The sequence below is a fragment of the Pomacea canaliculata genome, linkage group LG3, assembly GCF_003073045.1.
Source record: "Pomacea canaliculata isolate SZHN2017 linkage group LG3, ASM307304v1, whole genome shotgun sequence".
NCBI lineage: Eukaryota > Metazoa > Mollusca > Gastropoda > Architaenioglossa > Ampullariidae > Pomacea > Pomacea canaliculata.
Window position 1 is genome coordinate 3,021,385 of NC_037592.1, and position 12,063 is coordinate 3,033,447.

General features: G+C 41.7%; 3 protein-coding genes across 6 annotated transcripts; all 3 read left to right on the forward strand.

Annotated features, from left to right (window-relative positions):
• The first annotated feature begins 354 nt into the window (after window positions 1-354).
• On the forward strand, window positions 355-4,328 carry LOC112559126. The gene is made up of 7 exons (XM_025230103.1): window positions 355-509; window positions 1,324-1,540; window positions 2,210-2,299; window positions 2,436-2,576; window positions 2,746-2,928; window positions 3,342-3,384; window positions 4,047-4,328. The coding sequence occupies exons 4-7, from the start codon at window positions 2,541-2,543 to the stop codon at window positions 4,235-4,237; spliced, it is 453 nt and encodes a 150-aa protein (XP_025085888.1). The 5' UTR covers window positions 355-509; window positions 1,324-1,540; window positions 2,210-2,299; window positions 2,436-2,540; the 3' UTR covers window positions 4,238-4,328.
• Window positions 4,329-4,438: 110 nt separating this feature from the next.
• Window positions 4,439-7,146, forward strand: LOC112559125 (excitatory amino acid transporter-like). 4 transcript variants are annotated; one of them, XM_025230100.1, is made up of 6 exons: window positions 4,439-4,567; window positions 4,958-5,193; window positions 5,777-5,851; window positions 6,098-6,220; window positions 6,709-6,794; window positions 7,013-7,146. In XM_025230100.1, the coding sequence occupies exons 2-5, from the start codon at window positions 4,998-5,000 to the stop codon at window positions 6,792-6,794; spliced, it is 480 nt and encodes a 159-aa protein (XP_025085885.1). In that variant the 5' UTR covers window positions 4,439-4,567; window positions 4,958-4,997; the 3' UTR covers window positions 7,013-7,146. The 4 variants fall into 4 exon arrangements, with proteins under 4 accessions (XP_025085885.1, XP_025085887.1, XP_025085886.1 ...); XM_025230102.1 differs by having other exon boundaries at window positions 4,968-5,193; XM_025230101.1 differs by lacking the exon at window positions 4,439-4,567 and adding an exon at window positions 4,676-4,817.
• Window positions 6,813-10,871, forward strand: LOC112558661 (neutral amino acid transporter A-like). The gene is made up of 7 exons (XM_025229226.1): window positions 6,813-6,832; window positions 7,013-7,161; window positions 7,456-7,582; window positions 7,867-8,100; window positions 8,725-8,916; window positions 9,520-9,654; window positions 9,765-10,871. The coding sequence occupies exons 1-7, from the start codon at window positions 6,813-6,815 to the stop codon at window positions 9,955-9,957; spliced, it is 1,050 nt and encodes a 349-aa protein (XP_025085011.1). The 3' UTR covers window positions 9,958-10,871.
• Window positions 10,872-12,063: the final 1,192 nt, after the last annotated feature.

The window sequence follows — 12,063 nt, forward strand, 5'->3', positions numbered from 1 at the left end:
TAACATATCACTGACACCGTGTACTTTTTAAAAAAATACATTTGGTACCAGTGATGTTCGTAGAAATGCACTGGAAATGAAAAATGCTGTGCGACATGAAATAAAGTGGATACTGTTTAAAACTTGTTTCTCTCACCACTCTCACCCCACCCCATTGTGTGCGTACGTTCGTGTATATGTCAGTCATACCTGTAAGCACAAAGAAAGGCGCAACCAACGTTGCCTGGCTTGTGGGTTTTAATCACACTCCCTCCTTATCGATATGCTAAGTATTTCGTGGCATTATCCGCCTCAGGCACAGGTAAAAGTACCTGCAAAAGTTAAGACACGCGCTTATCATGAGATGCGATTAGCTTAATAGGACTGTCACGGCGAAGACACGTGTACAAAAGAAGTCGGTAAAGGGTTCCTTCATAGAAGAAGCAGTGGAAAAATAGTTTACAAGAGAGACAAAATGTGGAGTTTCATAATCTGGATGTTTCTCTTTGTACGGTGCCTTCGGTGTGCAGGTATAATTTATATTAATTTGGCATAGGTTTATTTTTCGTTGTTATGTTTTAGGATTTAGGGACTAGCGACTGAGATTATAGATATGTATAACCTGTCCATTTAATTTGTGTGTTGGTGTGTATGTTAGTGAGTCGAGCTGACAGTCATGCGAGCACAGGTTGAGTGCAGTCAGTTACTTGACCCTTGACCGGTACCTGTCAGTGGGGCGAGCACATGGATAGACGAGGCAGCTGACAAGGCCCACCTCTCTTGACTGCTGTGGGCGATAGTCAGCAGGTCGTGTACAGGACGACCAGTCCAGTCTTTGACCATCGTAAGTCAGTTCTTGCTTTGGCCACCGCGGCGTCGGCCACCCTCCACGGTGTCTTGGAGATGGTGTCGAGCCGGTCACGTGGCCAAGGATCAGCTTACTCGCTTGACTATTGAAAACTTACTCATTGATCTCGCCAAAGCAAATATTACACGAACTTAAATCCTTATAAATGTACTGGGGAAATGCATTTATTCACATGCCATGGAGGACAGGCAAGCATTGAACCAGTCCACAACGAAACAGACCTCATGGTCATTCCTTGAGTAGGCAAAAGGAAATGGGCAAACTTTAAAGACCAAAATATTTTATCGACATGTAAATCACAGCTAGTCAATCTAACTGGCGTCTGATGACATTAGACCTTCTCAAAAAGTGTAATGCTGAACGATTTTGTGGGATTGAGAGATCAGGTCTGCGCTTCCACCTAGCGGTCATACCCGTGGCCTTCGGGGGGGCGTTCATACAAAAGCCGTCAATGATTGCTCTTGTCTTCTTTACAGACATCTATGTGGACACAGGTAATCCTTACAAACAAGGTCCTCTGGTGGCCGAGTCCTTCTTCGTGGACAAAGTGAAAGACCATAGTCCTCTGCGCTCGCTTGTCTACTACCCGACAAGTCCTGGACAATATGGCGTCTTTTTCTTCGTTACGGGCTTCAATGGCATCGCCGTACTGGAGTTCTACAAGGGCTTCTTGGAAGGAGTAGCGCAACACGGGTAACGGGTAGCAGCCTCCACTTCCTCTTTTTAGGTTTATTTCGTTCAGTTTATTCTGCATAATCGGGGAACAGGGGCTATCCACTCCCATCCCCATCGCACTAGTGCTAAGCTGAAAAAGTAGAAAGGTAAAGGGTTCTGTAGCCTTATAGCCAGTGGTCAAGTGACTCACAGTACCTTGGGTACGGTACGGCATGAAGGAGGTGAGGCTTAACCTTCTCTTTTCACCATCTTTAACCAGACACACAAAAATATACTGGGTAACCTAGGAAGACTCGAACCAGCGAATTTTTATTACAGTCTAGTGCAGCAACTACCATGTTTCGTTACCGCCTTCCCCCCCAAAAAAAAACAAAAAAACAAAAACAACAACAACACAAAAACAACAACAACAACAACAAACAAACAACAACAAACAAACAACAAACAAACAAACAAACAAACAACGAAGGTTTAAACGAAAACGTGCTGCGAGACGTTGACGATTAAAACAAGTCCAGTATTTGTCAACACGCATTTCCCTACGTCCTAATTATTAAATTATTTATAAATTAATATCCGAAGACAGATGAATTTGAAATTTTTCTGCTTGATCGATTGATAATGATAATTATAAGGAATAATTATACTTTCCCATATGCGTCTTTGTCTGGTGGATTTTTTTAACAGCTTCATCGTAGCGGCGTCAGACTTGGTTCCGACTGACCACACAGTTAACTTGGTGGAATAGAAGAAAACTTCTTGAAGCAGTTGCAATGGGTATGTGGTCATCGCACTATTCTGTGATTTGACGCCTTCAGGTGTGTGCTGGACTAAGCTGAGCACTGTTATTGTATTGTTTGGAGCGTTTCACAGTAAATGAACAGAAAGCCTATGGACTGCTCATTCTTTGCAGCTACAGAAAAATCTGTCAACGCTGCTGGAGTCACATGTACAGGGAGTGGAGCCCAGATGGGACAGGGTCTCCATTGGAAGTCACTCTGCTGGAGCTGACACCATTATGTGGATGGTGCAGCAAAACAGCAGCCTCAGTCAGGTAAACCTTTTTGTCGAAACTCATCATCATCATCAATCATCAATTATCATCATCTGTTTTAAAAATAATGACAGAAAAAACTCAAAGAAGCAAATAAATGAAATGGATTTCGAGGCCGGACCAATATCCGACAAACAGCCTCAGGCTATGACGATGCGGACTGTTGCAGGCGGTGGTGCTGATGGGTCCCTTTACCACCAACTTCCGGAAGCCCTTCAACGTGTCGCTACCGGTGCTGATGGTGCAGAACGAGTTGTCTGTCCAGATCCCTGCCTGCATATTTAAAGAGTTTGGCTATCTCCACGTCTGGGACCTGTGGCAGTCCAAACCCAAAGTCCGCATGAATGTCAAAGTAAAATAAACACAATCTTTTGTCTGTCAGTGTGTGTGTGTGTCCATGTTCACCATTATACAAAAGTGACAGCAAGGCAGAGTCATCAGTCATTAGCTACTATCCGTATAATATCGCATATAATATAAACAATAGTGGAGACAAACAGCAGCCTTTAGGAGAACCTGTACAGGTGACAAAGGATCTGAGAGAAGACCATTAACAGAAACTCTCTGTTGCCTTTTCATTAAAAAGTCCAGGATCCAGAGAGTTAGCTGGCGAGACAGATATTGTCCACTATTTTCGTCATTTCATCTGTCTCACTTAAAAATGTTAAACTTGAGGAAAAAATGTTTGGACTCCATTCATTCCTTTGTTTTCATTGGGTGGATAAGTTTTGCGGACATTATATGATGCCATTCTTTTTGTTGCAGGGGTATGGGCATTGCGCGATCGGCGATATGGACCTCTGGGAAAGTGAGTTAACAAGCAGGAGTTTGGTGATCTAGCTCTGTGCACTATCAGTCAGTACAAAAATAACGGTTTAACTACAGCAACATGGAGGGAGCCACTTACAGACAAGTCAAGCGTGTCCAGTGCCGCAGCTTGTGTGCAACCCTGGATTAGACATATTTAGACTTTTGTGATTTTTTTTATATTTTAGTGTTTTGCATTTTTGTATTATTTTGTTCTTTAATTGTCTGGTGATTGCTTTAACACTGGGGCCATGCATGGGCTGAATTTCTTTTTGGTATACTGTAAGACTTTATATTGTTGGTGACAGAGGTTATGGGCTTGACCGGGCAGTAAATACGTTACAACGTCAACATGAATGTGGGTCACGTGCCGACAGGTTGTTCAGAAGTAGTTTGATTGATGTAATAAGCACAACAGACATGGCGTCTGATATAACACGTAAGGATGGCAAGGTTTGATTAAAGCTGTTTGTGGCGAAATGTTATCTCTAATACATATGACATCTCGAACTCACGGTATGCTTCATGGGGATGCTTGATGGATATAACTCTTGAACTCGTAAATTTGTTTTTTAAATAAGATGTTTCTTCTTTTTGTCTTTTTCTTCACATCGCCCACCAGTCCCTCCCCTGTTCACTCACACAATTGATCACTTTGTTCAGGTTGCAAAGATTTGCACTTTTGCAAGACGAATGGTAACAGCAGCAGTCTGGAAACTTATCACATCTTCTCACAGGGCATCACCTCCGGCTTCTTGACCAGATACCTGGGAGGCTATGGGCCCAGCCTTGCTTATGTCACCAACTCAACCCTCATGCCCGTCCAGCTGCTAGACTTTGCGGCTGATATTTGAATAACTTACACTGTAAACGTCACTTGCCTGTAAAGTCAAAGGTCATGATCGTGAGTGGTAATATCATTAATAAAGTTGATTTAACAAGTAACAGGCCTTTGATGTGTCATATACACAACAGCTTGAGTTTTTGTAGCGGCAGGTGTATCACCCGCTGTGGAGAAGGTTTTGTGCGTATGACGATCCAATCAATAGTCATGAGCACGTAGAGGATTTATGGGGAGTGTAGGTACATAATGCCTCGCTTAGTAAAATAGCCGCCAAGCGGACAAAGTCAGTCTAGCAACTTTGTCACCTAAAAAATAGCGAAGACACTCCAGGATCAGGAAGGTCAGTTTACTCGTACAATTTGTTTTTGCTTTGCCCTGAAAAGTAATAGAATAGTACGGGAGTGTACTTTAATTTGAATATCTTAACTGAATACTGTCTCGGAAAAGAAACATTTTCAAATACATCATTCATAGCGGGCAATGTTGGTGGTCTTCGCTGAACTGTTATTCTTTAAAGTGACCGTAAAGGATAGGAACTGTAAGTGGTTGACTATTTATTGGACATGAGAGATATCACGTATCTATTCAAGGTGAGTTTTGGAGTTTTCTCTCCGCTGTCTCACCCAAGCCTCGAACCTCCGATCAGTAACCACAGGACTAGATATTGTCATATATATATATAAATACTTCGCATAAAATGTTAAGAAATTGTGTTCTATCACGATGGAAGATCACTGCAGGAGGACGTCCCACGTTGGCTCCTCGTCCAAATGACTGCCCATGACACCCAACTCTCTGGAGGAGCTCCAGACAACACTTCACTCCGAAGAAAGGCATGGTGCAGGTCCAGTCGTGAAACCACCTTTCTCCTCGCCTGTTTTGCGGGGGTCTTTGTGGGGTTTGCACTGGGCTTCGGAATCAGCGCCGTGCCTGGGGGCCCTGGCCAGTCCATGATCATCTGGTTAGGTAACACTGGTCAAAGTTTGGTCTGTTTTTGTTTTAGAGCAATGGTTGTACACTCGATAGGACTTATAAATGTGTCCACGGCAGCAGTGTTCGACAGTCAGTCAAAAGCAATGGCTTTTCTGCGTAGCATGCAATGTGAGCTGAACGTTTTTTTATTTCTAAAATAATCAACAAAAATTTGATATTTTCTTAACTTTTCCTTTTTTAAACAGTCGGTTTGGGTCACCCACTTTCTGTATGTCCATCCATCATTCTGGCCTTTTTTCGTTCTTTCATTCGTGTGTTCGTTTCTTTCTCTTTTATGAAATTTCGGTCTCAAAGCCACACAAATCAGTCACCACCGGCACACCTTTTCTGTTTCTTTTCTACCAAAATGATTAAAAAATACAGGTTTGTAGCATGCCTCTTAACCTTACACCTTCGAATCTCGAAAAATGTGTTTCATCGAAAAGGCAGAAGAGTATATTTCAGCCTGTCAGATTAACTGGAGCTAATTTCGAAATCGTCTGATATATTCAAAGCGTGGCTTCTGAATGAAATTGTCTACATTTGTTTTTAACCAATTCTAAATATGTTTAATCAGGACTGCCAGGTGAGCTGTACATGCGGATGATGAATGCTGCCATTCTACCCCTTGTCATCAGCAGCATCATCGCAGGTAAGAGAGACAGTTTGGAAGACTTATAACGAGCCTCTTCTGTCTGCACCATATTTTACTCATATTCTGGTGGTTAACAGGAAACCTCAGTGACACCAGTAAAACAGAGTTTTATATGACAATGAAAGTGTGGTCACTCTTTCGTTCACAAAGGTTGATGTATGCAAAAGTTTAAAAAGTTTACACCAGATGAGCTAGCTTCAGAAGCAGGTGAGTGTCAGTGTTTGTTGCTTGTTTTTGGTGTAGGTACAGCAGGACTGAATCCTAAAGTCAACGGACGCATCAGCATAGTGGCCTTCACTTACATCATAGCCACCAACCTCATCGGCGCCATCACTGGAGCGGTCATGGCCATGGTCATCAATCCGGGTTAGTATAGAGCGATGATCCTCAGTACAATCTTCAAACAAGAAAATTTAGGGAAAAGTTTTGCTACATCATGTTTTCTGTCAGAATTTCGCTCTTTTGGTTCGTTGCTTAAAAAAAAAATTAAATAAAGACAAAGAAAAGAAGACAAAGCAGGCAAAACAGTCGTATGAAGAGGAGAAAAATGCAATAGACATTTAACTTCATTAAGGACACTGGTTCCTTTTCCAACAAAAAAATATCATTCTTCATGAGGATATAATTCGCTAATCCAAAGCCCTTTATTTTCTTCATATGATGATAACCTCACAGAATAGTTATTTCAGCCATCATAAGCGCATTAGTTCCCTTCACAAGAAACTTTATCTCATTGATGATAGATGATTCACTCATCCAAAGCTCATCGAAAACAGTTCATCCACTCATCGCTAACAGCTAGTATTGCTCAGAAGACTGTATTCTCACAGAAGACAGTTAATTGGCTGGTGCAGGAAGAAGCGGACTCATGACCTCGAAGGGTTCGAAACTCAGCGCCCGCAATCTCAGAACAGAAGACCTCTTTCGTCGACTTCATTAGGCAAGAAATATGAAAAACATGTCTCAATCTCTCGATTTGTCAAATGCAACTAAAAAATAATAGGATGACAATGATGACGACGACGATGATGATGATGATGATGATGATGAGAAGGAGAGAAGGAGAAATAGATGAGTTTCGGGGTAAACCCGTTTGTGTGCATGTTTGAGTGACTGGAAAAGCGCAAACTCCTTTATCAGTCAGTTCCGTTACTGCAGGAATCTGGTTCCCGACAACCTGGTGACCGCCACATTCCAGCAGTCTCAAACCCAGTATCGAGAGGTGCAAGCAGCCAACGGCAGCACGGACAACGCCACGGTGGTCCTGGAACGTTTTGTGTCAACTGGCGGCGGAGCTAATGCCCTAGGTCAGCCCCTAGCTCTCACATTTATCTAGGCAAGATTTACTTTCAGATAACTTTAACAGTTTTAGAGGTCATAAACAGTAAAATATTACATTAAGCTGATTGGGAAAGCAAAGTAAACAACAGCAACAACAACATAGTCCATGAACTCGTAGTCCTCAATTAAAATTGACCTTTATCACTCACTGGGAACTTCCTTAAGTGTGGAGTTACCCAGTTCCCGACCTGCAGGCTGCAGTAGAGAAACAAAGTTTTGCAGCTGCCAGCAATTACCCTTTGACCTCTCGCTGTTGACAGGCTTGGTTGTGGCATGCGCAGCTCTCGGGATGGCAGCATCGCAGAGCAAAAAGACCGGAGAACCTTTTCTAGCGTTCTTCCGATCATGCTCTGAAGTTATCACTCTCCTGTTGCACCGCATCATATGGTGAGCAGATTTCAGCATTTCTTTAAACAAGACAAACCGATTTCACTAGCTTGTATGTTAGCAATGGAGCTCTCTAGGCAGACCAAGGTCTTTGTATTCATGTATTTGTATCCAAGCACTTTCACTGCCCTCCAGCTAATTTAAGCACAAATAAAAAATTGTCGCAAAAGATATTCTGGATTTTTTTCAAAAAGACATAATTCAGAATCAGATTTATTTGGTGCTGGTGCAGGTGCTGCTGCCTTGCTTCAGCAGGTGTACTGTGTAAACCTTATCTTCACCAGGTTCACTCCAGTCGGTGTCTCTAGCCTCATCGCCAGTTCCGTTGCATCGACGAAAAACGTCCTTGTAACGGTGAGGGGCCTTGGCCTCTTTGTACTGTCGGAGACACTTGGCAACGTGGTTCTGGCGATCGGAGTTTCGCCCCTCCTCTACTTCCTCGTCGTCCGCAGGAACCCCTTCTCTCTCCTGGTGGGCGCCTCAAGGGCAGTCATCGCTGGAGTTGCGCCCCCTTCGTCGTCAGTAAAAGTTTTGGATGAGCGTGTGACATGTGTGCGTGCATCCGGTGCCATGGCAACGACATATTGTTATTTTTGTGTCGTCTGTTGGTGAAAATCCTTGGTCAGAACTCAGTTCCCATATTTAACACCGCAAAGTTTATTTTTAGATTACTGGCGAGTGAGCTTCTTATCGACAGCTTCATCGAAAGCGTTTTGTATTTTGTCGACTCAGTTCGATTTGAAAGAAAAGAAATATGTCGAAACTCTCATGAACACGAATGAAAATCTAAAGAAGATCAACCCAAAACAAGAATTTCAAAAGCAAAAATTCTCTCTTCCCCAAACCAGAAAAAAACCAATTAAGTGTACGATAACCAAAGCAAATATGCAACATCAAAAATAAACTTTGATCATTATTCTTATTCTAACTTTTTTTTTTTACTGAATCGAAAACACTAGATTAAAAAAAAAAAAAATCAAGTTTTGCAAGAAAGTAATTTTGCCAGAAAAAAATATTTCAGTGTAACGAGCATTTTAGAGGTCGATTAGCATACGGCCAGGTGGCAGTGTCATAGATGTGTCGGCAGTTAGTTGATTTTATGACGACCTGAGTGCCTGGTGGTGTGTCACTGTTTCCCACAGCGCCATCGCCCTGCCAGAGATCATCAAATACCTCGAGGAGAAAGTCCGGGTGGATCATCGGGTGTCTCGCTTCGTCGTTCCTTTCGCCGTCACGCTTAACCGGGACGGCAGCGTCATGTTCATCACGCTGACGTCACTGTACATAGCGCAGCTGCAAGGCGACGTCACTGCCGACGTCATAGTTCTCGTGATGTATGACCATTTTGACCTTTACCCTCTGTCGTTTTCAGCAAGGATTTGGGTGTTCTTAAGCTCAGGACAGTGATAATAGGTGTTGTCACTAATGAAAACGGCGAGAACATGTGTCACAGTTTATTGTTTAGGTCCTTACTTCCGTCCCTAATATTTAGTAACACGCAACATCCGGTTGACGTGTACAAGAGATGACAGCCCAAGCGAGAGACGGTTGCGTGGAAACTGTATAATGGTTTTATTTCCACGCAATAAACTGTTTACATTCATTGCCATAATTAATAAGGAAAGTAATGCACTTTGGTATAGCTGTCCTTTTTTCAATCTGGAAATTTAAAATCGTATTTAGAAAAAAATGATGATCTCTGAAAAACAAAAGCAAACAATCCGAAGAACATTAAATATATTTGATAGACTTTGCAGAAATAGTAATATTATGTGTATTGTGAACTGGGATGTGTTGGTCACGTTATGCAAATATTTATTATAATTATGTTACCATTCTATAGCGGTAAAACATTGTGTGTGCTGTTTCAAATTATACTTGAAGTGTTATTCTACCGGTATGTTGGGGTTGACGTATGTTGATTGTCTGTTCGGAAGCTTGTTGGCGACGGCCAGCTCTCTAGCCATACCTGCCATCCCCAGCGCCAGCTTCGTGACCATTCTGCTCATCCTGTCCTCCATCAACGTCACGCCCGCCAACATCGGCATCCTCATGGCCATTGAGTGGTTCTCGTGAGTATCGCTCACTTTCAGGTGTCAATGAAGACATTGCTAACAGCAACACATACACACGCTCGCATGGGCAATCATCTCTCTGCACGTGCATTTTGCTTTTGTTTCAGAGACCGGATACGAACAGGTGCCAATGTGGTCAGCCACATCGTGTGTGGAGCCATAACCAACAAGCTGTGCATGACGTCACTGATGGCCACAGACCTTCTACAGACTACTCCACTTCGTCATGTCGAGAAGATGGTTATAGTTGAGGAACCTGACTCCGAGAAAGATGAAAGTCATCAGACCTCCCATCAATGACGGGATATCTTTAATATTTTTTCAAAAGAAACGATCAACTTCTTCCCCAGGATCCTTATTTCTCTTCCGGTTTGAAACTTATGGCGAAAAGTACAATATCAGAAGAAATAAAATTATAGTCAGAGTAACTAAAGTCCAGGATGTAAAAACCAACAGCCAGATCTCTGAAAGATATAGAGCTGAAAAACATAACAAAGCTGGTAAACAAGACGCATTAGAAACTGGTAAGCAAGATACACTGGTGAACGCCGGTAAACAAAAATGCATGTCATGGACAACTCGGAGACGAAAGTGGTCAAAGGTGTTGTGGCCCGGATCATTCTAACTGCGCGTGGGAATGGGAACGTGAGTAAAGGGTGGGAAGGGAGAAAGCAGCTTAAAAACCGTTGCAGCCTCGTGTGCTGAAGAGCGCAGCAACGATTTTGCGTTGTACTATATCTTTGTGCGCAGTTGTTTCATGTCTGCGCATGCTCCATTACGGCGAATTAATGCGCATGGGATTTGTAACTGTGATTGCCACGCCCTCTGTCAACAACAAGCTTTGTTGACTACTGCACAGCTGAGGAGATAAATAAGTATATCGCGTGGATCAGCGCTTGACAACCTTCTTCTCGACTGGAACTGAAACGTCTACACAGCATGTAGATGACTGCGGTTTAACCCTTAAGTCACTTCCATAGTTTATAAATATGTTTATTAAAACAGTAAAATAACAATAACAAATGTGCAAAAATAATTTATGTCACAATCAGCACTTACTGCAAGAAAAAGTTACAGAATATAACTGCATGGATTGACTGTGGCTTTTACTTAACTGTCACACATGGTGAACAGTTCTAGCAAGAATATTAATATAATTACCGACATTTATTGTCAAGAACAATTAAGTTTCACAAATAAAAATTTTCTATACACTCCTCACGTTCAACTGATTCTTGGCACAAAAATGTTAGGTCAGTTTTTTGCATCCCTTATTACAGTTAAAAATTAATGAGTGCATGAACGAATGGTCATTATACATTTAGCACCATCCTTTACATGAATGTAAAGCCTGTAAGTAAATTTGGCAACTAAGCAGCTATTGCTAAGTGTCAGGATATATATATAATGTGTATATAATGTTGGTTTAGTGCAAGTAAACAAATTAGATCATGCCCTTTAGAAACAGCACCCCCTTTCCTTGTAGTAACACCATGAATCTGTATCCTCTATACAAGTCCACGGTAACACTCCATCCTCACTCCTTCTTTATGTGTTGTAATACCTCTTCCTCTGCTGATCACAGATGATGATAATGGTGGTGGCAATAATGATGACGATGATACAAAAGACAGCTGCCATGCAGTTTTACTTTTTCATTTTACACTTTTCAGCCACAGTGAAACGTTTGCTTAAAGTGTGTAAAAATGCTAAAATACAGACACAATAACAAATCTTGCGGAAAGAGATAAACAAAATCTTCAGAAACTATAACCTTTATAAATATAATTATATACAGCCCCGATTCATTATCTACCCACCAGAATCCAACACAAATGTCGGGTGAAAGGGTGGTAACATAAAGAGCCATCACTAGGGGTAACTTTTATGGAATTCCATTCTACCACAAGTGCAGGAGAAGCTTGAAGACAACAGGTGATGAGATAATGAGACTGTATATACAATGGGAAGTATTATATAACAAAGGTTAATTACTTGGAGACCCTGTTATGATCAGTTTAATGTAGCACCTTGGCTATATACTGCAATAAATAAATAAAAGAACAAAAGGAAAGACTTTTCATTTGGAGACTTTCATCAAGTCGAAACAAGGAACACGACATGTACAAGCAGGTACAATGACGATGTCTGTGCATTCCCATTGCATATAAAATTTTGACTATCTTCATTTTTATTTATATATGTATATAATTATGCATAAAATAGCGACATGTATAGAAACTAATCAAAATATAAAACTATTAACATCCAGGCCTTTTCTTCTCCTTGTTCTGCCACCTCCACAAATATAGAGATAAATGATAGTAATTCACACAGCTCTATAACCTTAGCTTCCATGCCTCATAAGCTTTCTCAATGGAGACACTTTCAAGGTAATCGACCAAA

What these genes read in the sequence shown, in the direction of transcription:
- LOC112559125 (XM_025230098.1), top strand. Translation starts at nt 4,791, where the DNA reads ATGAGAGATATCACGTATCTATTCAAG. An exon ending in GTCCATGATCATCTGGTTAG is followed by an intron (nt 5,194 to 5,776) that starts GTAACACTGGTC and finishes ATGTTTAATCAG; the next exon opens with GACTGCCAGGTGAGCTGTAC. An exon ending in CATCAGCAGCATCATCGCAG is followed by an intron (nt 5,852 to 6,097) that starts GTAAGAGAGACA and finishes TTTTTGGTGTAG; the next exon opens with GTACAGCAGGACTGAATCCT.
- LOC112558661 (XM_025229226.1), top strand. Translation starts at nt 6,813, where the DNA reads ATGTCTCAATCTCTCGATTT. An exon ending in CGGCGGAGCTAATGCCCTAG is followed by an intron (nt 7,162 to 7,455) that starts GTCAGCCCCTAG and finishes CGCTGTTGACAG; the next exon opens with GCTTGGTTGTGGCATGCGCA. An exon ending in ATGGCCATTGAGTGGTTCTC is followed by an intron (nt 9,655 to 9,764) that starts GTGAGTATCGCT and finishes CTTTTGTTTCAG; the next exon opens with AGACCGGATACGAACAGGTG.
- LOC112559126 (XM_025230103.1), top strand. Translation starts at nt 2,541, where the DNA reads ATGTGGATGGTGCAGCAAAACAGCAGCCTCAGTCAG. An exon ending in AAGTCCGCATGAATGTCAAA is followed by an intron (nt 2,929 to 3,341) that starts GTAAAATAAACA and finishes TTTTTGTTGCAG; the next exon opens with GGGTATGGGCATTGCGCGAT. An exon ending in CGATATGGACCTCTGGGAAA is followed by an intron (nt 3,385 to 4,046) that starts GTGAGTTAACAA and finishes CACTTTGTTCAG; the next exon opens with GTTGCAAAGATTTGCACTTT.